The sequence below is a fragment of the Amyelois transitella genome, chromosome 5 (assembly GCF_032362555.1).
Source record: "Amyelois transitella isolate CPQ chromosome 5, ilAmyTran1.1, whole genome shotgun sequence".
NCBI lineage: Eukaryota > Metazoa > Arthropoda > Insecta > Lepidoptera > Pyralidae > Amyelois > Amyelois transitella.
This window is the reverse complement of record NC_083508.1, coordinates 6,650,253-6,674,818: the sequence shown is the minus strand read 5'-3', so window position 1 is coordinate 6,674,818 and position 24,566 is coordinate 6,650,253. Positions and strand designations below refer to the sequence as shown.

Below are 24,566 nucleotides of genomic sequence, written 5' to 3'. Positions count from 1 at the left end.
TATTTAATACTAAATAAATTCTATTCTTACTTACGTGTACTCTTTTCTCTTAAATTTGAATATATATTATGTAATGTGCAAAAATAAAATTAGGAAAATTAAGTATGCTCAAGTTTTCATACAAACATGCTTGTTGGAAGTCTAAATTGTTTCATGTACATTTAAATCCCTCCTAATAAGATTCATTGAAGACAACACAACTATAATTTTCTTTTGACATGGATAGTGTTTACAGACATAAAGTTACCTCATTTCCTATTAAGACAAATACAGAGTTATTTCCTGGGAATAATTTAAATATTATAATAAGAGCGGCGCGGGCGGGGTGTAGAGCGCGGTCAGAGCAGCGCGGCGCCGGCCTCGCTGCGGGAGAGCGGCGCGGGCGGGGTGTAGAGCGCGGTCAGAGCAGCGCGGCGCCGGCCTCGCTGCGGGAGAGCGGCGCGGGCGGGGTGTAGAGCGCGGTCAGAGCAGCGCGGCGCCGGCCTCGCTGCGGGAGAGCGGCGCGGGCGGGCTGTAGAGCGCGGTCAGAGCAGCGCGGCGCCGGCCTCGCTGCGGGAGAGCGGCGCGGGCGGGGTGTAGAGCGCGGTCAGAGCAGCGCGGCGCCGGCCTCGCTGCGGGAGTGCGGCAGCGGCGGCGCGGGGCGCCACACGCGCTCGCGCGGGTCGTAGGTCTCGACGCTGGCGAGCGAGGTGCGCGCGCGGTAGAAGGCTCGCTCGCCGCCGCTCTCGCTGTCGCCGCCCGCCACCACCAGCAGCCCTTCGGCCGCGCCCGCCGCGCACGCCGCTCGCGCTTCGTTCAAACTTTCTACTTCTTTCCACGTATCCTGAAATATTTTGTTTTCAAAGTTGATAAGACAAAATCTAGCTTGATCGTTCTGCGACATCTTTGATATTTAGATATATTAAATATAAAACCTTGTAAACAGAGGTATAGAGCATTGGTGCTCGAACGGTTATGGAGCTGGGTCAAATCCTACTTCGGCCAACTCTTTTCCGAGTTACGTGCATTGGTTTGACTACTAACTAATGTAATTTCTTACGGTCAGGGAAAAAAATCATGACCATGAAACCTGCACATTCAAGCAAAAGTCGTGTCAACAATTTTAAACTAACAGTCTATCTATGATACACAGATCCAAACCCAACTATCTCTTAATTAACTTCACTACTATGGTTTTGAAACATTGGTAACCACATTGACGTACTATAAACAACTAGACTCACAATCCCGCTAAAAAAGTGTCCTCGGCAAAACTCTACTCAACGCTGAAGTGAGTAAAGTTCTCGGCTAGTCTCGTTTCGTCCGTCCACGAGTGACAACGTCGCACAATGACGAAGTGCTCTATTAAAAAGTGTAAAAATTGTCCAAGAATTGCGCTCAAAAGGATGACGTTTCCTATTTCATTTAAGTACAATTCAGTTTTAAAGTAATCGCACTTAATAGTATAAGTTAGCTGTAGGTTTTCTATCAAATCATTTTATTAAATATTTAAAACTTAACGGTACTCGGCATTTAGCACTATCCGCGCCTATCTCTTTCTTGCGGTCAACAAATATTAAAGAGTAAACGAAACAAATATAGTTTTGTCGCCGCGCTTCATGATGCTCGCCTAGGAACATAAAGTTGTGGAGTCGCTTTGTTTTATTTTTTATGTTTGTGATTTAGTTCGGTTGATTAATTATTTAATGAGGTGAATGGAAATATGTAATGTTATCTGAAAATGGTACTTGTTAAAACGATTTAGTAAAATTAAGGGGGTGATTATACATCAATTACACGACTATCTAGTAAATTCTAATCACATGCCAACGAAGTCGCAAGTAAAACCTTACAAAATAACATACAATTTACGTGTATTTCAGTTTTCCGCAGAACGCCATAATGAGGAATGAATGGATTTCTATTATAGCAGAGACCGAGGTGAAGAGTTTTTTAAGCCACAAAAAGGAGCCGTCGTATGTTCTCAACACTTTCTTCCATCAGACATCCATACGACAGACAGGGTAGTAATTATCCTGTAAACCAAATCTCATCGAAATCTGTTCAGTAGAATTTGCGTGATTGAGTAACAAACATCCTCACATACTTACAAACAAACATCTAAAAAATATGATCATTAGGCCACAGAAGTCGACAAAAAACAAAAGAACTACCTTTAAAGTAAAAAATAAACTACATACTTACATCCAAATCGACACATAATCAGACATTCAAACACTCATACACCCAAACAAACTCCTTCTAATATCCAATAGACAATTTTTATTGCAACGCATTTCGTATCACAATGTTAAAGTGTGTGAAGGTAAAATTTTTAAAATAACAAAGCCTCTCCACTAACCTCTTTGTTCTAAATGAAACATTGAGTTAATACCATGTCACACCAAACTACGTTTTTTAAGGATTGCGTGCCTTATTATAAAACATTTAAGGTTCAATTTTCAATACACTTGTTTTTGGACATAGGACTTTGTCAAATAGTCGAAGTAATATGCGTAATAATAATAACGTATTGAGGTGAGGACGATATTTTGTTTTATTTTGCTCGGAACTGTTTATCTAGTTGTTTATAGTTGATCGAAGGGTAACCATCATAAAATAATTACACATACATTTAAGAGAGTGTGACAGTGAAGAAACATTAATAAGTTAAGTTTCCCTGTAAAGGTTATAGTCGTCAGACGGAAGTCGCTTCGGGAGACGTGGCTTACTCGATCCTGGCCTGGATCGTGGCGACGGGTCCCCGAGGTGAGGACATGACTCACATCATCAAAGCTATATCTCTCGACGGAAGCGAGCACGGTGCGGCGCGGCGCGTTGCCGCCTATGACGTACAGCGCGTCGCCGAGCACCACGGCCGCGGCCTGGCTGCGCGGGTGGCGCATGGCCGCCAGCGCCTGCCACTTGCGCGACGCGGGGTGGTAGCACAGCAGGTCGCGCGTGTGCCGCCACGTGTGCGTGCAGCCCCCCACTACGTAGATGAGACCTGAAACGTTACTTGTACATTGTTCAACATTGGACTCGAATTCCTGTCACCTTTTTCTTATGTATATATATATATATATTCTAGATATAGGGGAAAATACTATTATAGCTGAACATGGCCTGTCAGTCGTTTCAAAACTGTTGGCTTTGTCTACCCCGTGAGGGATAAAGTCGTAATTGCATCGCCTGTCGTTATATGCATGTAAAATAACAAGAAAAAATACCTCATATACACGGAATGTGAAGGGAAAGGTCGGAATGGGAAGGCCTAGACGAACGTCCTGGCAAAGGGTCAGGTCAAGAGAACCCGAAAACGCCGACAAAGGTGTGATTTTATTATGTATGTGTATGTAATGTAAAAAATACCTTCAAACTGTACAACACCCATCCCAAATCTTGGTTCCGGCATGCGCCCTGTCAAAGTCCACTCGTCGGTGACGGGGTCGTACACTTCCACCGACGCTCCCATGTCGGAGCCCACCCAACCCCCGAAGGCATACAAATTGCCATTCCAGCCAGTGAGTCCAAATTCGCAACGCGCTTCTTTCATAGGTGCTATATTCGACCATTTATTAGTCTGGAAGAAATATATGAATATAATGAGTCGAGGGCCTAACTAGTTATTCGATTTTTATCTGTATTGCAATAATTAGATGCTTGCTTATTAGGATGGGAGCCAGACTTATCACCACTTTGGATGGAGCAAACGGCGTTTGTTATATATAATAAGTCACTTTAAAAGTTTCGTGTAAAACTAATCCAGGCATTACCTAACTCATTGAACGGACTTGTCATATAAAAATCAATTTTTTTACTAAAATCTGATATTGCATCAACTCTCAATTTTTACAGCGTACATAATTTTCTTTCCACCACATGGAAACATTTCATTAATCATGTTATGTTACATTGTATAAGTTTTTAGGATTAATTTATATTTTTTATACAAATTATAATAACCTGAGGGTCATACACTTCTCCATTTGCGAGGATCTGGCTGCCTTGTTCCCCCCCAACGGCGTAAACACGGCCCCCCAACGTAGCCACACCAGGCTGAATTCTGGCAATACCCATTGGTGCTATTTCTTCCCATTCTCTGAAAAGCAAAAACAATTCAATGAATCTCAAAAGTACGCACTTATTATGTACGTACTTATTTATGTTTGAACGCAGGACTATCCCAACATATCGTAATAGTTTTATAAATATATTGTATATATCGTAATAGTTATAAAAATATACTAAACAGTATTATTTCAGGATTAAAGGTTATGTCCTTCTCAGTACTCCTAAAGGCTTAAGGCGTGCTTTGAATAACTTTTGCTCATGCGTATTCGTACGCACGAATACCCGTTATTCCGACTCCGTGGGAATTTTGGAAAATGTAAAAAACAAACATGGCAAAGCTCGGGATATTGTCGTTCATAGACAATCCTGCGGGAACATTTCTTTTTTCGGGAGGATGAAAGAGACCCTATTTCCTTCCTGTCCTTTTTAGTTCCTCAGTTTGTTTGTTGTCTTATACTCAGGAATAGCAAAGGGAATGGGTTTGGTCACGTCGAGAGGATGAATGAAAGCAAATTGACTAAGCAATTATACAAATCGGAGACGTTCAAACAATAGGTCAGATCACGGTACACGAAACCGAGCTTGCATGAGGAGAGTTATGAATTTGGATGAAGCCAATGAAGTATGCAGGAATCGTGGCAAGTGGAAAGATGTGGTCTCTGCCTACCTCTGGGAAAGAGGCGTCATTTATGTATGTATGTATGTACGTTTTATTACCCTTAAGTAGTAATAATGCTCAAAATACACATTTTATCTATAATTTTTTACATATAAAATACCTTATAGTAACATAATTAAAGAAGTTAGATACAGTGTGTTGCGGACTTTCTATAGATCTATTAAAACCTATATTTTTGTAATACATTGTATGCATCATCAAAATCAACCATGTGGCCAGCGCAGGCCATAAAAGGATTTCGGTAGCCCTTTTTGGCCGCCTTATAGTGCCGTGTGGCTCCCGGCACTAATACAAAAAAGAATAGTACCACTCCATCTCTTCCCATGGATGTCGTAAAAGGCGACCAAGGGATAGGCTTATAAACTTGGGATTCTTTTTTGACATGACAACGTCTTATAATTCGATTCAGCCGGCTGCACATGTAAGGCTTGAAGTGCAAGTGAGAGCGCGGAACGAGCGACAAAGAGGCACAATCGGCCTTCGCGTTCGGCAGCGTTCGACATCCGTCTCTCTCCTACTTGAGTGAGCGATGCGTCTGCGTGGACAGCATGTTTTGGTCGAGTATCAAGTGCAGTGAAAAGTGAATGTGGTGCCAATTGTTTATAGCAACGATAATTGCAGCGATAAAGGTAATGATTCTTTCGATATTAATTATATGTGCTTTCATCATTAAAATAAATAGCGATGCTACCATTCCATCAGTATTTTCTTAAGACGTTGTCACGTTTAACTATTGTCAGTAAACCTACTTTACAGATAACCGATTTTTTTTGGCGATGGGCTAGCAACTTGTCACTATTTGAATCTCAATTATATCATTAAGCTAAACAGCTGAATGTATCCTATCAGTTTTTCAAGACTGTTGGCTCTGTCTACCCCGCAAGGGATAAAGACGTGACTATATGAATGTATGTATGTTTCTTTATAAATTTTGACTAATCTGTCTGAAATCTGATTTATTTCAAAACAAAATGCTTATACATAGCACTTTTGACTAATCTTTGAAGTCGGTTTAGTAGTTTTTGAGTTTAATTGTGAAAGTCTCTTTATTAATAGTGTGGATGTCCGAGACTAGTATTACCTCTTGTACAAATCGAACTTGAGCACGGAGGAGAGTATGTTGTCAGTGTTGAGCGGCGGGCGCGCGCTGTCGTGGCAGGAGCCGCCCGCCAGCAGCAGCAGGCGGCGCGCGCGGGCGCGGGGTTCGGCCCCCAGCGGCACCAGCGCGCCGCGACCCGTTTTCTATAATCATCCACCATCAATCTTTTTACCTTTCGCCATAATATCTTAATTTATAAAAGAGGACACTGACTGTACTAGCTACTAGTACATCAACATACATACATACATACATAAAATCACGCCTCTTTCCCGGAGGGGTAGGCAGAGACTACCTCTTTCCACTTGCCACGATCTCTGCATACTTCTTTCGCTTCGTCCACATTCATAACTCTCTTCATACAAGCTCGGCGGTTTCGGGTACTTTTGACCTGACCCTTTACCAGGACGTCCTTAATTTGATCAAGATACGTTCGTCTAGGTCTTCCCACTCCGACCTTTCCCTCCACACTCTCCTTGTATATCTGCTTAGTCAACCTGCTTTCATTCATCCTCTCCACATGACCGAACCATCTTAACATACCCTTTTCTATTCCTGTAACTACATCTTCTTTCACATCACAACATTCCCTTATCACGCTGTTCCTTATCCTGTCACTCAATTTCACACCCATCATACTCCTTAACGCTCTCATTTCCACTGCATTTATTCTGCTTTCATGCTTCTTTTGCCATACCCAACTTTCACTCCCATACATTAATGTCGGGACCAACACGCCCCTGTGCACAGCCAGTCGAGCCTTTTTGGATAGTTTCTGACTGCTCATAAAGGCATGCAAAGCTCCATTCACCATGTTCCCCGCGTTCACTCTCCTTTCAATATCACTATCATACTTGCCATCTGATGTAAACTTTGATCCTAGATATACAAACTCTTTCACTTGCTCCACTTTTTCTCCTCCAATCAAAATATTACATGCTGTCATTTCTTTCTCCATTTCAAAAACCAGTGTTTTAGTTTTACTTACGTTCACTTTCATTCCTTTCTCTTTTAAAGCTTCATGCATACAGTTTACCATCTCCTGTAACTCCTCCGCTGATGACGCCAGTATAACCTGATCGTCGGCATAGAGCAGACATTTGACGAGTAACTCATTCATCCTTAATCCACTTTTAGACTCTTTCAAATCTGTCAGACAGCTATCCATAAATAGGTTGAACAGCCACGGTGACGCAACACATCCTTGCCTAACGCCTTTCTCAATCTTAAACCACTCAGTGTGCGCTCCGTTTATCCTGACACAAGCACTCGAATCCTCATATAAGGATTTCAGTGCTCGTATTAAGAGACTGCTCACCCCATGCATAGAAAGTGCTGACCACAATTCATTCCTCTCAACTCTGTCATAGGCCTTTTCCAGATCTACGAATGTGCAATAGACTTTTTGACTCTTGGCCAAAAACTTTTCGGCTATGCACCGCAAGGAAAAGACCTGATCAGTACATCCCATTCCCTTTCGAAATCCCGCTTGAGCATCCCATATTTTGTCATCAGTTTCATTCCTGACTCTATTAATCAATACCTTAGCATACAATTTGCCGACGACGCTAAGCAGGCTTATACCACGATAATTTTTGCAGTCCAGCTGTGACCCTTTTCCTTTGTAAAGTGGCACGATAACAGCCTTACACCAATCTTTTGGTACTCGGCCGCTTCTCCAACACAAATTGAAAAGGCAGTACAACTGACTAGCTACTACGCCTTTTCCTGCTTTAAGCATCTCGACCGACACTCTATCACACCCAGCAGCCTTTCCCGCTTTCATACTCTTAAGTGCTTCCACAATTTCGAACATTTCAATTTCGCCTTCCATCTCATTCTCTTTTTCTTCGCTATAGCAGAAATCTTTCTTATTTCCTTCCTTTTTTTCAAATAAACTTTCAAAATAGTCCTTCCATATCTTTAGTACACATTCTTCTCCTTTCACAACGCTACCATCCTGGCATCTGATCCTAGTCAGCTCTCTGGTTATAGTATTTCCTCGGGCTGACCTTACGGATTTCCAGAATACTTTCAGATTTGACTGAAAGTCTTCTGATAGCCTTTTATCAAAATCCTCTTTATGCTCTTCTTTCTTTCTAATCACAGCTTTCTTAACCAAATCTTTCATTTTCTTATATTCCTTACGTGCTTCATTCACATCTTCATCTATAACCTCTTGCATTCTTAAGTTAGCTTTTGCTGCTAACAAATCCAGCCATGCTTTCTTCTTTAATCGCACAAGTTCTTGCACATCTTTACTCATCCACGCATTTTTGTGATTTTTTCCTTTCCTTCTTCTACTTACACCACACACTTCAACAGCTACTTTCACAATTCTTTCTTTAAATTCCTTCCATCCATCTTCAATATCGCTCATTTCCTCTAAATCTTCAAATTCATCCTTCAGTCTATTAATATACTTCTTACCTACATCCATATCTTGCAAATTTTCTACTTTTACTCTTTCCAAAGCGCTGGTTTGCTCCCTTACCCTGTGCCGCCAGCGATTGAAGATACCCCTTATCCGGGATATCACCAGTAAATGGTCCGAGTCAATGCCAGCACCGCGATATGCACGGGTATCCAGCACTTTGTTCTTCAATCTTTCATCTACAATCACAAAGTCTATCATACTTTTTAAAATACCTTCCACTCTTGTGTAGGTGTGGATCTCTTTATGTTGAAACATTGAGTTCGACACAAAAAGATCCCACTCTAGACAAATTTCTAATACACTTCTTCCATTATCATTCACCTTTTCGTCACCAAACGCACCAAGCACCTTTTCATATCCATCACGCTTTACACCCACCCATCCATTAAAATCACCTAACATAATAATCTTCTCATTTGGCTTGGTAACTTTCAATACTTCTCTTACACTATTCCAGAACTCCTCGTTTTCGCTTTTTGCTGATGTTGTACCCCTCGAACCCACATCCCAAGGTGCATAAACACCTAGAACGAAGATCCGAGTGATTCCAACTTTCAGCCTAATCCATAGAAGACGAGGGCTGACACACTCATACTCATTCACGCACTCAGCCATTCGTGCAGAAAGAATTAGACCGACCCCTTGACAGCCTCGGCTGGTACTGGAAATTCCAGACCAATACGCCGTGTAAGGGCCGTGCTGCGTCGCGTCGCATCCTTTCCGCTTCGTTTCATTCACGCACAACACATCCAAACGTCTTTCATCCATCATCTGGCATACTTCCTCAATCTTATCCTTCATTCCTCCTCTTACATTCATCGTCGCAAAGCGTGCTTTCAGCAGACCGCATACCGCTCCCGCCGGGAACGAGACGTGATGGGGTGCGGACACCATCGCCGCCATCTAGGTGCTCTTTCAAAAAAAAAAAAAAAATTTGCATCCATGCGATTCCCACGAGACGCTAGGGAAAAATTTTGTCCGCCCCAGCAGAGCCCCGCATGCCAGGGTAAGGCTAGCCATTACCTGGGGGTCGCCCAACCCCATGGCGGAAGTGGCACGCTCGAGACTAGGCTCGCCCCTAGCCATGCATCCATCGGCGCGGCAGACCTTAGATTGGCAGGGATTTACATTAAAGAGGAATCCCAAGTCTATCCCTTAGTCGGCTCTTACGACATCCGTGGGAAAGAGATGGAGTGGTCCTATTCTTTTGTAATGGTGCCGGGAACCACACGGCACATTAGTACATCAACGCCCAGCCCAAACCACTAGGTTGATATGTGACACGTAGATTTCCTATTTGGTTTCTCGTTTTACGCGGGCGGAACCGCGGACATATTGTAGTAATACCTCATTATCTTCGTTCACATTAAAATGGGATATAAAGGATAAAGACATCATAAAATATACGTAAATGTAGTAATATTTATTAAGTATTACCTACTTGTGAGTGTATCTCCGCAATTAGAACTGATGATTTTAACATGTTTTCATATTGCATCTTATTTCTGATATTTATGACAGATCTACTAGAACTGCGAAGCAAACTGGGAAAATTCAAAACGACAACTACTTTCGCAGCTAAAATAATGCCCTGATGCAACAAGTGATTTGAGAGCTTGTGGCTTTTTTCCCATGGTTTTAGTCTCACTATTCAGCGAGGGAACACAGAGTAGCATGTTGCGTCCATGTCGCATATATTTTTCGCTAAGTAATCCTCTCTTAAATCTCAATCTCATCATCAAACCATAAACTGTTAAACGGATCAGTTCTTTTTAAAATATGCTTACCATGTCAACCCTGACCGTCTTTAAAGCCACAGCAATCGAAGGATCTTGTACATTCTTAATAGCTTCATCTAAGATTTGCGGCGATATAAGCGGCAATCTAACTTGACTCAAAACTTCGAAACAGTGGCGGCGACGGCATGAAGGGTCGTGCTCAAGCCATCTTAAAGCTGGATACAACACCTGGAATCCGGTAATGCATTTATATGAATATGATCATATTCCAAATATAACTGAGCTAATCATGGTTCTTACATATCTAAAGTTATACTTAAACCTTTATTTTTATATTAAGTTTATTGCCGTGTGGTTCCCGGCACCAATAAAAAAAAGGATTGGACCACTCCAACTCTTTCCCACGGATGTCATTAAAGAAGACTAAGGAATAGGCTCTCAACTCTATCAATAAGCCAAACAGCTGAACGTGGCCTATTGTCTTTTTAAGCTGTTGGCTCTGTCTACCCCGCTAAGTCTAAGTGATAAAGACGTGATTATATGTACGTATGTGTATATTGAGGTTCTTTCAGTACATATACTTTCAACATCATAGAACATCTTTAATTGTTTTTCCTGTTTCAATTTATAGGTACCTCTGTATATAAATTAATTTCACTATGTAAAAGAATTTTGCAAACACCAATCCTGAAACCAGCACAGTTTCAGGATTGGTGGCACAGTCTGTAACAGAATCGAATGAATGTAAGCTGAGGTGCGTTTGAGGGGCGGAAAGTGTTTCATTCATCAACGCGTGCCGTCTGCTCCCACGCAGCAGTTCCCTGCCTCCATTGCCCGCGCACACCCTTTTATCGTCTTACGTAGCAGTTATCGGACAAATGCCTTTACTTTCCTACATCGCGTGCCGCTGCGTGGGAGCAGACGGCACGCGTTGATGAATGAAACACTTTCCGCCCCTCAAACGCACCTCAGCTTACACCTGTTTTTCGTTCATTCGATTCTGTTACAGACTGCGCCACCAATCCTGAAACTGTGCTGGTTTCAGAATTGGTGCTTGCAAAATTATTTTACGTCTATATATATATGTTACAGTTAAAACTAGTTTTTAGATAGAACGCGTTTTCCCTAGTTAGAACTAGTTTTTACTAAATGCCTTTGTTAAAACTAGAATTAACTAATGCTCAAAATTAAATATCAGTTAAAACTAGTTCTTACTAGGCAACACGCGTTTTTCCAAAGAGAGCCAGTTAAAACTGTTCCAGTTAAAATTATATAGCAGGTATGTAACTATGTATTACTTAATTGTTTTAACATATAATTATATCGCGATTAGATAAAAGATGACTATTTTAATTTGATTTTCAGGCCAGAATTCAACAAGTGCAAAGAAAAATTTTTGCTTGAAGTAGATGTTCCGAATACAAATTTACCTTTGAGAACTGTTGCTAAGGAAGCAGCTATAGGAACAGGCCAAGGATTTATGCGCTGCGTATGCAAGAAAGGATGTATGTCAAAAAGGTATCTCTGCACGAAAAATCGTTGCCTTTGTAACTCAAAGTGCCGCGATAGTTTGACTAGTAATAACAAGTAGATCCTCATCACAATCTTAAATATATAAAAAGGAAGAACAGTTTTAACTAGCTCTCTTTGGAAAAACGCGTGTTGTCTAGTAAGAACTAGTTTAAACTGATATTTAATTTTGAGCATTAGTTAATTCTAGTTTTAACAAAGGCATTTAGTAAAAACTAGTTCTAACTAGGGAAAACGCGTCCTATCTAAAAACTAGTTTTAACTGTTACATATATATATGTGTGTGTACGTATATCTTTAGGATGCCTCCAAGAAAGTTGCAACCACTTTGGTGCACTTCGATGTCGATAAGAACGTTCTTAGGAACACTTACAAGAGTGTTTACAAGAGTTTTTTACAATGTATTAGTACATTTTACTTAACTTCTACTTAATAATATAAACTGGTTTTTAAAAACATGTCAAATAGCCTATTTAGGGGTACAGCTGTGCTTAATTCGAATAATACTTACTTGAGCTTCACCATCAACTTTTAACTGTTCAGATGACAACAGTGTTATCAACTGAGGAAGGGGAAGTTCCAACAATTCATCTCCATTTGCCACTATATTCCAATTGGCTTGTGCATGAGCTAAGGCTTCTTCTGCCAATTCAGTACAATTGTGAGCATCAGCAAATCTGGATTTAATAAGCATTTGTTATATGACTAGAAAAACTTTCTCCTAATGGCCAAGACATAATAGCCTTAAATCTAATTTCACAGTTACTTTTAATATTAAAAACAGTCAACTATACCTAAATATTCCTAATGCATTTGTTGGATGTAATTCTTTTCTCAAAAACTCTCCACAGCCAGTAACCAGTTCTCTCAACTGAAGCATGTCTGCAGCAATCAATAAGTGTTGTACACTAGTTTTGTCAATCATTACTTCACCTGAAATAAAATTTTGTATTAATTACTGCAACAAATGGTAGGTTGATTGGTAAGTCTATAAATCAACATGAGATATTTTTTTATGTATGTCTGGAACACATCTTTGAATCTACTATTGGTCTGTCAAAAGAAGTTTGTGGCAAGCAAAGGGCAAGAAAATCAGTAATTAAGTAATTTTGAACCTCTGAAATGCCGAGCCGCGCCGCGTTAGTATCGCGCTAACTGCCGCGTGAAATGCCGCGGACGCGTAATTTTTCTAATCATCATTTTCGAAATAAAAATAAAACTTATATAGTCATTTTATGTTTGTAGAAACATATAGTTACTTCAGCATTATTTTGTTATAGTTTACGTCACCGAATAAAGAGTTACTTATTTTATATAGGCGATTCTTTTTCGTCCAAGAGAATTGGCGAATAAAAACTATTTATAATATCAATCTCTTTATTTTTTGTTTTATTTTCTTAATAACAATATAAATATTGCTACGAACAATGAAAATATATGATTTCTCTGATGACACTCATTCGCCGCAATGCAAACTGATTTAGATTCTATGACACTCACAAAAAGTTAATTTTTCGGTTAACTTTTTTTAAAGATATCGTAGAAGCGTATATCTACGCTCCGGCATACTACTGTAACTTTTTTTTGAGCGTAGATCTACAATCCGGCATATCAGAGGTTAATGAGTTGTTATTAAAATTTACCTGTATAAATAAAGTCTATAATCATAGTTAAGATATCTGGAGGGACACTTGGGAGGGCAACATGCCCTTTTTGAGTTTCTTCTAGGCCTGCACTGAACATAGCATCAAAATAGGCACAACTTGCAGCTAGAACTACACGATGAGCCTGAAGCATAATAATATTTAAATGATTATTTTAAATATCTGTAAGCCTACAAACTATTTAGAGGGATTAGATAAACTAGGAATTGATTTTGGGTAAATAAAGAATAAGTAATTTAATTAAGATATATGTAATATTTTTATTTCATAAAAGCATAGGAACCACTTAATAATGTCATAAAAACTAAAATTGATTGATTGAATGTATTGATAATAAATATTTATTAGGAACTCTTCACTTAACTCTATTTATACCTACTACAATTTTCAATACATATGAAACAATTAATATGATCAAATCAACAAGATTTAGCTTTATATATATGTACAGTATTGTACAGGTCCTAAGCAAGGCATTTGCGTTAGCGCTAAATTAATTAAATGATGACAAGTTATCAATAGTGAAATGCGCCCATTTGATGACAAGTTATGAATAGTGAAATTCACCTTAATTCTGGTTTCACCCGATATTAAATCGATGTCACAAAATCTGCCATCCCTCTTAAAATGTTGTAAATTATAAGATATTTTTGTGGCATAATCACGGCACTTGTATGGTCGTGCCCCTTCTTTATTAGAACTTTTGTCAAACATATTACTAGACATTGTAAGATAAATTAAAATAAAATCATTTGCATTAGAATGAGACGGCGACGCCTAGTGTTTGATTTTATTATCCTCTTTGCGGTAACTGTTCAATCAGTGGCAGAAGGATAGTAATAATATTAATGTTCACTGCAGTGTTATAGCACAGCAGCTCTTTTCAGTTTCATGCACAACCAAACCTACACAAAAACAATACAATGACAAGAGATATAGATACGTTCACTATACGCTAAACAATACAGCCAGCATAGAACTACAGACAGAGCTAGATAATATAGGGTTGTTGCGTATTTACGCGGTTTAAATTTGAGTCCTAGTTTTTATGTACAAGTACGTTCACCTAATGTAACCCTCCTCAAAGTATTTTACTCGGAAACAAACGAACACAGTTAATAATATATAATACGCCTCGTACGTGCACTGCTAATTGTGAGTGTGAGAAGGCTTATTATAGGACTGATGATTACCTTAATGATAAAAACATCTGACTTGAGCTTGGCACAGGAACCTCGTAATTAATTGTAGTTTGATTTGAACTTAAATCAAAATTCAGTACTATATATTTTTCAATATTAAATCTCATAAATATATAAATCTGAACAATGTATACTCTTGTCCACATTATATTCTAAGTTTAATTAATATTGTGAAGTTGAAGAAAATGCTGCAGTGCAGTTTGTTACCGCTTCTTCTGCACTGACGCTTTGGAAGCGGCAGTAAACTTAGTTTTTAAGTAATTTATTTGTCGTCAACCAATGTTGTTAAACCATACGTTTTGACAATTATTAAGCGATAGTATGCTATAATAATGAATAAAAATTTTGAATTTTTGTGTGATTAATATAGGTGGACAAAAAATAAACAGCAAAATTACATGTGTTTTTGTAATATTAAGTAAAACACATGTAATTTAATTTTGCTGTATCATAAAAATACTCACACCAATCAGTCTCAGCTCGAAATACTTGTAATGTACTTCAAAGTATATTACACGGAAGCGCGCCACGCGCCTCGTATACTTGCAAGTGCAATACCAATACGGTTAAATTAAAACCCTCGTCAAAGTTAAATAGAAAATTGATGTTCATGACTGATCGCTATGCATCATAATCGTGTGTGTATCGCTATGCATCATTCTTAAACCATCAAATATTTTTTTTGCCAAACCAATTTTGTTAGCTTTGTTGTTTTTACATTGGGATTATTTCGAAAATATTTTACTCAGACCCGGGGGTAATCTGTCTGTGCCTTATTTTAGCATAAAAAAATAGTTTAGAACCAATGTCAATAAACTGTCAAAGTAGGTAATTTATTTTCTTGTTTTCGCGTAAAATTCGCATTCGTTATTTGCAAATTGTAATGCGTTTTGCATGTTTGTTTACTGTGGAATAATTTTCTATCGATGTTGGCCACTTTGCGCAATAAATTGAAATGGAGTTCTACAGGATTAGAGGAGACCAGAAATTTTCAAAAATCGTATATTTTAAGTATTTACATTGGATTACTTGAAGATATTTTACTGTGGAAAAATAAGTGGCTTTCTTTGTCTTTTTTGATACTTGTAAATACTTTCATAATGTAAGTAAAATCTTATTGCCTGTTAATTATACTATATACCTTAATATATAAATATGCATACGTTCATACTTTGCCTTTATACCTTGTCTGCCGGGTGACGGTTTACCATGAGACATGTTCAGCTGTAAGGCTTAATGATGGAATCAACCTGTATAAAATATTTAGTTTAGGTTTTTAATTTGAATTTTTATGACTTCATATCCAATACAAGTTATTAAAAATTATTGGTTAGGTAGTTTATTCATTTGAATAGCACCACAATATTATAAAATGTTTAAAGCACATGTGCTACAAAGCACTGAATAAAAATAAATATAGCCTTTATTCCAACTTACATTTTACGAAATCTACACAAATCATGAGTTATAATCGTGTGCCTGTTTGTCCTTTGACAAAGGCTTCCTTCAATCTCTCTTACGTGCCTTTACTGTCTCTCTTTGATTTCATTCACCCACCTTTTGTTAGGTCTATCTCTTTTTCTTCTTTAGCCAAATTATTGAGCATTTTTTCTTATTCTTTGTTTGTTTTTGGAGAATACTGGTAATAATCTAAAAACAAATTGCCTCTAAAGGGCTTTTTTTGGGTGACTCCAGTGGTGAGGTTATTTGTAAGGTGTTGTATCTACTTACCAATAAGCTATAGAGATTAGTGTGAAGGTTTCAATATAGTTAATCAATATGTTCGAATATAAAAATATATTATTTCCAAGAATATATATATTTTTTATAAGAATATTAAAATATATTTTTTCTTTTTTAGCGTTAGCGCACATCAGGAAATCACCTTTTTAGAATTTTTCTTTTATGCATCAATTACATTATTAAGTATTGATGCCTTGGAAATTTGGTTGAAATATAAACATAGAACTGCATGTTTGAAAAGACTGGCAAATCATGATGCCACAAAACTCATCACAGTTATAAAACATTTCAATGACTGGGCAGCCAAGAAGTGGTCTGAATATCTTTATCTCAGAGAAAAAAATCATACCAAGGTAATTATAAAATGGAACACTGATTGACTGACTGACTGATATCAATTTATAGCCCAATGTGCTGGGTCTAGCGTTATGAAATTAATGGCATTTACTTCTTTATTTGTTTTGAATGTCCAAATAAAATAGCGTGAGGGTACGTAATGAGGGTTGCAGGGTAATAATGAAAAATGATAAAGTTGCCATGGCTCTTTTCTGAGTAAAGTCCATTAATTTGATTGCTAATGATAAGGGAGGTATATTAAGGCAACTAGATGTGTAGGCATGACCCAATACGGGTTAGGTTGCCATTCAAGGTTGCAGAAGTCAGACAAAAGTTGCTTTGTGATTCCTTTTTGACTGTGATCCTGGTAGTCAGGTTTTTGACTCAAGTCCAGCTCTTTGTCCAGAGCGGTGAGGATAACACCATCTCAAGCCATCACCAGAAGGATGAAGGAGTATTGTACTCATATTTGATTGTTCATGTATGTATTAATATATTTCAGGCATTTTTAATGGTCAACATTTGTTTGGGATTGTTGTTCATTGTTGGAAAACACATTAATGGATATTTATTGATTCATTTAATCTGCATGGCTATTTGCTTATTCTACAAACTAGCACCACCACTTTCAAAATTACTTCAAAAAATACAAGCAAATGCAGGTTGGTACAGTTCATAGTCAGCATTAAAATATATCTACATACATTTATATCCCTTTCAGGGAAGTCAGAATGGACAGTCTTGATAAGAGTGAATGAGATTGAGAGAAATGTATATACTCATGTTTAATGTTCATATATATTAATTTAAATTTTTTAAAGAACTTACCTATTTGTTTCGCAAAACTAGCAATATTTTGTTGGCTAAAAATTATCGACGATAAATCACTGTTTCAGAATCCGATGTTGAATATGAAGGCCTAATTCCAGAAGTTACAGAGCTTGATGTCAATTTGTTGTCCTTAGACCCTGAACCTAATCCAGTTGATGAGCGTCAAAGTTTAGGTATGAAAATAGTAAAAATGGAAAAATACTTTAACTTCCATGCTGGTCTGGTAGCGCAACTTGTAATAGCGAATCAAATGAATGGTTTATAATCTAAATTCGTATCCATAAGAATAACCATCTGAATTTCAATTCCAATTCATTGTCTATTCGACTTAAAGGACAAGTTAAGCTGTCACGAAGCAAAACAGTATGGCACGCGCGACGCCGTTTTTATCGCGCAAAAAAACTATCGCATTCCCTGAAACAGGAATACGATAGTTTTTTGTCATAATAAAAAGTGAAACAGCGATAGTGCCATACTGCGGGGGCTTAACGACCCCTGGCATGGGTATAATAAATAAATAAATAAATATATACGGGACAAATTACAATGATTGAGTTAGCCTCGAAGTAAGTTCTTTGAGACTTGTGTTACGAGATACTAACTCAACGATACTATATTTTATAATAAATACTTATAAAAACTTAATATAGATAAACATCCAAGACCCAGGCCAATCAGAAAAAGTTCTTTTCTCATCATGCCCTGGCCGGGATTCGAACCCGGGACCTCCGATGTCACAGACAAGCGTATTACCGCTGCGCCACAGAGGCCGTCAAATAATATATTTTATGTGGGTATTGTGGCCTTCTTAGGGCCGGCCTCAAGAAATTACTCGCTAATTGTAAAAAAATGTTTTTTTTTCAGATTACTGGAAGCCCCATGATTTAGCAATAGACGAAGCAAGTGACAGCTCAGACAATAGCAGCTCTCTTGTGACTAATTTGTCTGTGGATAAAATGCAATCTCTCGACAAAGATATGGAAACATCAGATTCTAGTGAAGACGAGTATACCCCAATAGGTAAACCCAACACTTTATATTTTAGTCCAAGACCTTTGCCCGGTACTAGGCTCCAGTAGTCCTGTGGAAAATTCCTAAAAGATAAAGATATTACTTCTGAAGGAACTTTTTTCTGTTTAAACTTCATCAATTTATTTGTTATTAGTTTTTGCTTCCTCGCTAGCGTGGTTATTTCTAGCTTTTGTAACTCCTTTGATCGATTTATTTTGTAGTTTTTCTGTGAAAACATAACAAAAAAAATTATATTTTTTTACTTTTAGAACAAAAAACGGGGCCATTGCAATCAACTTTAGAAATTGTTAACCCAAAAGATACTTGGAGCGGAAGTGCTTATAATGCCCTATGGAATCTAACAGAAGCTGTCACCAACATGGTATATACTAAACCAGAAGATAGTAAACGGAAACGAGTGTCAAGCATAGATTCGTCAGATGGCTTTGAAATGATAGACCAAAACGATCTTCTGTGAATAATAATGTATTATCATGAAACATAAAATGTAGATATTGGTGATTAATTAAAATAACATAGTAATGTATATGCTTCTTTAAGGGTTATATGAATTTCTGAAATTGTTTTGGTTACGGGCTTTCCCAAACAGAGAAAAAAACAATTGTCATCAAAATATTCATATATATTTCTTTGAAAGTACATATACTATGATATAGCTCATAAATCAGAGCTTTGGCATGGTGGTGAAGAGAGGGAAATCTAACGTCGTTTCAAAGTTTAGACACGCGAGCAGAAATAGCACTAGGTTTCATTTACATAGAATTTTCCAAACGAGACATTAGTTCTTGGTGATGTTTTTTCAATGCTTTAACACGCACATTATTTAGTGCATTTCTTGCTACCAGACCTTCCAACATCGGGCGGGACATCTGAAAAGGAAGTGAAGTAACTCCATATGACATGGAAACAATGCATATTAATTCACTAGTTTGAGTTTCTCTGCGCTTTTACAAGTCACAGCCAAGAAGTTAAAATTGACGTTCAGTTGCACGGTTGCACTTTTAAAGAATGAAAAATCATTTTGCATGTTCAATTGGTGCAGCTATTCTTTTGCTGTACAATAATAGCGCTAATCAACTGCCCGATTAGCCGTTGTAAAATTTAACTAGAACATTTCTGGCCAAATTATTTTGCCAATCAGCTTATAAAATATATTTTTTTATTGAACTTATCTTACCTTTTCTACTATGTGGCCTATTGCAATTGTTCGCACAGCCGCATTGTGTTGTTTATTGATAATATCATCTTGTTCGTCACTTTGTCCTACTTCATTGTTGTATGCTTCATCTTCTTCTTCTTTTAGTATAGCAGGTAATTGAGTGAGAATCTGAAATGTGAAACATAGTTTAAAACCTTTCTATGGCAGTGGTTATCTCAGTGATTATTGAATTTAAATCACATTATAAAATTAATTAGGTAACTACAAAACGAAACTTGTAAAAATGGTTCATTATATTAAAATATTAATAGACATTGAATTTATAAAGCAAATAAATACATTTATCCAGTGCAGGTTATACCTTGATAGGTTCCCCTGCAAAGGTTGCAGTAAGACAAGAATCGCTTTTTAAAAACATGATTTAACCAATCCAGGCTCTTGGCCAAAAGGCGCACCCCGGGCTCCTCTCCAGAAAGGTTAAGTTGTGACTGGGTTTAAAGGCGGAACATACATTGAATATACACATAAATAATAGAGACCAAGGGCTGATATTCGCGGAAGAGGCCGCAAATACCACAAAGTTATATCACCAGCGCTTCCGTAGAAAGTGGAACTAGGAGAAAAATCGGCGGCGCGGGTCGGGCATTGCATTTGATCTGACGATCGACGCGAGTTTAGCGGTATTTTATCAATAAATAAAAACATGTGACATAACGTAGATAAATGGGAGAATTAAACTAAATAAGTATTACTGATTTTAAACTTTCGCGTTGTATTATACTATTCATCAATAATCACACATACATTAAATGAGCAATTTCCACACTCTAGATTAAGAGTTATTTCACCATTAGAAAAACGGCTTTAAAGATTTCGTTGAAATTAGAAATGAGAAGATATAAATAAGGGGGTAAAAAATCGATCCCATTTTGGGGAAATTCGCTATTCCCGTATTTTTTATTTTTTTTATTTTGCGGGGCAAATTACACAGATTGAGTTAGCCTCGAAGTAAGTTCGAGACTTGTGTTACGAGATACTAACTCAACGATAATATATTTTATAATAAATACTTATGTAGGTATATAGATAAACATCCAAGAGCCAGGACAATCAGAAAAAGTTCTTTTCTCATCATGCTCTGACCGGGATTCGAACCCGGGACCTCAAGTGTTGCATACAAGCGTACTACCGCTGCGCCACAGAGGCCGTTATCTTATTATCATTCAAAATTATTTTCCCATATAAGATGGTCGCTAGGGATGGTAATTTCGGCGAGCGCTTTTGTTTTTAGTTAATTTTTTGATGATTTTTATTTGTTTATTTCTTTCTTCTACTTTTGACTGTGTTTATGGTTGTTCTGAGTTATTTTGGTAATTCTTTTTTTATTTTTTTACTACTTTTTATGGTTTTTCTGACGTCCATCGAGCACCGCTCAGTCACCAAGGTACTACAAGTATTAAACGCGTTCGTAACGTATCTCCATTTTATCTCTGACGTTTCGAATCATGTTACAATGATGCTCGGTGACCACGGATCTAATGTCTGCGTCAATAGTATAATGATACTACTCGTATTATCTAGTGGCGCGTATTCCCCAATTACATACTTACTTGTCTCGGGATTATTTTGTGACGTTTTTATGTTTACTTTTGATCTCATGAATACGTTTTCATGTTTACTTTTTTTGTGTAGTAATTAAAAATTAATGGTGTACATCACGGTTCGTTTAAGTTAAAAATATGTTGGTACATTCCTTGTAGATAACTACTACTAGAGTACTATAATTATGATGTGCAATTCGGTCTTAAGTAAATTTTCGACAAAACTTACCATTTTGAAGAAAAATACATAGGTAATCAATTTTTGAGCTTTGACTTTGAACATTTTTTCCCTTTGAACCGAAACGATGGGGAATTGTGTTTATCATGTGGAATTTAATTCTCATATTTTGGTCTTATTTCACCGGACCATTGTGCTATAGAACTATAAGGGCTTTTAATTTCAATTTTTACATACCTGAAAATTATTAATCAATAACGAATCACTACTGTTTGTAATTTCCATGTCAATTTCTCGCCTTGTTTGATTTGAACCATTAATAGACTGAAAACATGTTATTTGTACCTGAAAAAATAAAACATGTTTTCATGCAGTCATAATCGTTTTTGGCATTTAAATTTACAATCAGTCATTGGCAGTGTCTTTATTTGCTTTAGTTGGGCATAACATAATTCTCGGTTCAAATGTGATTGGTATAAATTTTTTTTTGTACCCTTTCTTCTTGAAAAAAAGTAATATCTCTTTCCAGAGAAGTGAAGTTGCAACCGGAAACTGACGACAGAGTGTTAGGACGATAATGTTTTTATATATATCATCAAACAAAAAGAACTTCGACATACCGATGGAGCCTTTGTTGTTTGTTCTGTTAAGAACACTGCAAATATTATGCCCACAAAACTTGAATCCATTCTTTGATACATTGATTGTGTAGCAAGATCTGAAAATAAATACTGCTTGTTATACATCCTACTACTATTATAAAGGCGAAAGTTTGTATGGATGTTTGTTACTCTTTCACGCAAAAACTACTGAACCGATTACCATGAAATTTGGTATGTAGGTAGCTGAAGACCCAGAATAACACATAGGCTACTTTTTATCCCAGAGTTCCCGCGGGATTGATAGGGTTTCCATGCGGACGAAGTCGCGGGCGGCCTCTAGTTCATATATACATACATCCACATACCTCTCTCATGGAGAGGTAGGCAGTGACTACTTTTTGCCACATCAAACATTAGTGTTGGGACCAACACACCTATGTACCACCAGGGGAGCCTTTTTGAAAACATACGACACCTTTACCAAACCCAAAATAAAATTATAAACGCGAAAGTAAGTTTATTTGATTGTTACCTCTTCAAGCGTTATGCAATACCAATCTTCTTGAAAATTTGAGTTGGTATATATAATTAAGAGTCTGGAGGAGGACATAGGGTACCTTTCGTCACAGTAAAAACTAGTATTTGCGAAAAACCTGTATTCTTTTGTAGGTGGTGCAAAATTTGTTGCTTTTTGTAGGTGGTACTAAATTCATCGATGTTTGTAGGTCGCGCTAAATTCGCGCGGGAAAAAACTAGTTATCATAAGATACTATCTTATCTATTGATAAATGTTACTGGGACGTATATTTTGCTTACCAACATGGGAAGGCCAAACTGTTATGTGTGGGTGAGAATGATACCAACCCACAACTCTTAATGGGCGATCTACTTCAGCCGCCAACTCCTCAGCTCTCAAAGTTGCTTGAACTAGCTGTTCCTCTGAAATCTCAACACGGTCAGGCTTTTTATCCAAGCGTCGTAAAATAACAGAGGACACAATAGATACAAGGCTGCCATTATTGTGAACCTGCAACATGAAATCATTATAGGTATTCTGAAGTAAGTAAGTTTTTGTTATACTTATAGGTACTTGGTCATCATTCTTGAGATAGTGGCAGAGGGTGCAACTGGGACATAATTTATAAAGTAAAAATTTTTCAGCTTGGTATTAAGGACCAGACAGACAGAACAGATATCAGAATAGTAAAAAGATTTGGCAAAGATGTTAGCCTTTGCCTCAACCATGATATTGGGAGAAAGATAACATCATAGGATAACAGAAAAAAGTCTTATCCTCACACAGAGGGGCTGGAAAGTAAAAAAAAAACTACAGTGTAAATTTTGAGGCTTCTGAGGAGCTGCACCCTGCGCATGACAAGCAAAAATAGCCAATATTTGAAAATAATTTAATGATAGTCTGTATTTTTTTTAAGTCATTATGTTGCTATTAGTCTATTCAAAATAAAGACTATCTTAGTTTTAAAACAAATAGTATTCTGTACTGAAAGGCTTAATGATAGAATTGAGATTCAAATATTGACAGGTTGCTAGCCCATGGCCTAAAAGAATCCCAAGTTTATTATCCTATCCCTTCGTCTCCTCTTATGACGTCCATGGGAAAGAGATTGAGTGATCTTCTTCTTACGTGCTGAGGAGAACCACAAGTCCTATAAATTAAGAAATGAAATTGCAGGGTTAACATTTTTCTTTGTTCTTGCTTTTAAATAGTGAATTAATTTAAGATAAAACCAAGGTCATCAGCTCCTCTGAGGTAATTTCATAAGTCAGATGGTTCCAACACTATAATTATTAGAGGAACTCATTTCAGCAAGTAATAAGGGTGCTTCGACCATTTTTGGGGTTTCGAAAGTACAGGTGCCATACAACCGCCTACGTCGACAGATTGCCTGCGACTGAGCATGCGTTCACTTATCAGACTAGTGTTATAGCGGGCAATCTAGTTATTTCTCAGTCTTTTTTTCGCTTGCTGAATAACAAATAATGTAATAGGGGGTCATAGGGCCACCTCTCAGCAATGTTGCTAACATCCCATCTAATTTAAGAAATGCGAAATCGCGAAGTTGAAAGGGAAAAGCCAATTTATAATAATTTAAATAGTTCATATTTTATATAGGTACCCCACCTCTCCAATAAGCAATCCCATAATTTCTTCTTTTTCTGTTGATAATGCATGTTGAACACACACTAAAGCTACATCTGTAGAAAGTACAACTTTTTCCAACATTATTTTAAGTGCAAGTTTTGTGCTGCCAGATGCAGGTGGATGATAGATAAAAGTATGTGATAGATAAATATGTTCGTATCATCGATATCACAACTTAGTTACATAAATTGAAATATGATTTCACAAACACACCGACAATTCAAAACTTCACAACCAAAAAAAAACAAACTCACAAATAAATATTATTTATTAACAATCAGACACAGACAATCAGCAGCAATCCAGCAAAACGTGTTCAGTGTTGCCAACTCATCACAACGAGAAATCTATAAATCGGTACAAAAAATCGCTATATTGCTTAAAATTGAAATAACTAGCACTAAAGCACAGATTTAAAACATTACATATATCAAAAATTACTAAACCGATTGTGATGCCCTACAAATTTAAGAATTCTATTGACATCGCCTACATACCTTTTACAAGAATAAATACA

The 24,566-nt window shown here is 37.4% G+C and overlaps 3 protein-coding genes across 5 annotated transcripts; 1 reads left to right on the top strand and 2 right to left on the bottom strand.

The window, feature by feature from the left end:
• Window positions 1-426: 426 nt before the first annotated feature.
• Window positions 427-14,161, bottom strand: LOC106131863 (actin-binding protein IPP). The gene is made up of 10 exons (XM_060954936.1): window positions 13,769-14,161; window positions 13,181-13,325; window positions 12,332-12,470; window positions 12,049-12,214; window positions 10,056-10,235; window positions 5,814-5,974; window positions 3,946-4,081; window positions 3,352-3,562; window positions 2,766-2,986; window positions 427-823 (listed from the first exon to the last, which is right to left on the bottom strand). Exons 1-10 carry the CDS (start codon window positions 13,925-13,927, stop codon window positions 587-589), a joined length of 1,755 nt encoding a protein of 584 aa, XP_060810919.1. The 5' UTR covers window positions 13,928-14,161; the 3' UTR covers window positions 427-586.
• A 1,049-nt stretch (window positions 14,162-15,210) lies between these two features.
• LOC106131904 (uncharacterized) lies at window positions 15,211-18,871 on the top strand. Its single transcript, XM_013331177.2, has 6 exons — window positions 15,211-15,505; window positions 16,265-16,499; window positions 16,985-17,144; window positions 17,379-17,486; window positions 18,178-18,333; window positions 18,594-18,871. The coding sequence occupies exons 1-6, from the start codon at window positions 15,330-15,332 to the stop codon at window positions 18,800-18,802; spliced, it is 1,044 nt and encodes a 347-aa protein (XP_013186631.2). The 5' UTR covers window positions 15,211-15,329; the 3' UTR covers window positions 18,803-18,871.
• Window positions 18,872-18,946: 75 nt separating this feature from the next.
• On the bottom strand, window positions 18,947-24,297 carry LOC106131905 (lys-63-specific deubiquitinase BRCC36-like). 3 transcript variants are annotated; one of them, XM_013331178.2, is made up of 6 exons: window positions 24,029-24,297; window positions 22,702-22,912; window positions 21,904-22,001; window positions 21,521-21,628; window positions 19,523-19,672; window positions 18,947-19,214 (listed from the first exon to the last, which is right to left on the bottom strand). In XM_013331178.2, exons 1-6 carry the CDS (start codon window positions 24,128-24,130, stop codon window positions 19,098-19,100), a joined length of 786 nt encoding a protein of 261 aa, XP_013186632.1. In that variant the 5' UTR covers window positions 24,131-24,297; the 3' UTR covers window positions 18,947-19,097. The 3 variants fall into 3 exon arrangements, with proteins under 3 accessions (XP_013186632.1, XP_013186633.1, XP_060810918.1); XM_013331179.2 differs by having other exon boundaries at window positions 22,750-22,912; XM_060954935.1 differs by lacking the exon at window positions 24,029-24,297 and adding an exon at window positions 23,531-23,968.
• Between the last annotated feature and the right edge of the window lie 269 nt (window positions 24,298-24,566).

Coding starts and splice junctions, on each gene's coding strand:
- LOC106131863 (XM_060954936.1), bottom strand. CDS start 13,927: ATGTCTAGTAATATGTTTGACAAAAGTTCTAATAAAGAAGGGGCACGA. Junction 3,563..3,945: donor GAGAAGTGTATGACCCTCAG/GTTATTATAATT, acceptor TATTTCTTCCAG/ACTAATAAATGGTCGAATAT. Junction 2,987..3,351: donor GGGTGTTGTACAGTTTGAAG/GTATTTTTTACA, acceptor GTAACGTTTCAG/GTCTCATCTACGTAGTGGGG.
- LOC106131904 (XM_013331177.2), top strand. CDS start 15,330: ATGTTGGCCACTTTGCGCAATAAATTGAAATGGAGTTCTACAGGATTA. Junction 15,506..16,264: donor CTTGTAAATACTTTCATAAT/GTAAGTAAAATC, acceptor TTTCTTTTTTAG/CGTTAGCGCACATCAGGAAA. Junction 17,487..18,177: donor TGATGAGCGTCAAAGTTTAG/GTATGAAAATAG, acceptor TTTTTTTTTCAG/ATTACTGGAAGCCCCATGAT.
- LOC106131905 (XM_013331178.2), bottom strand. CDS start 24,130: ATGTTGGAAAAAGTTGTACTTTCTACAGATGTAGCTTTAGTGTGTGTT. Junction 22,913..24,028: donor TGGGATTGCTTATTGGAGAG/GTGGGGTACCTA, acceptor TTCATGTTGCAG/GTTCACAATAATGGCAGCCT. Junction 19,673..21,520: donor TATTGATTAATAATTTTCAG/GTATGTAAAAAT, acceptor TTCACATTTCAG/ATTCTCACTCAATTACCTGC.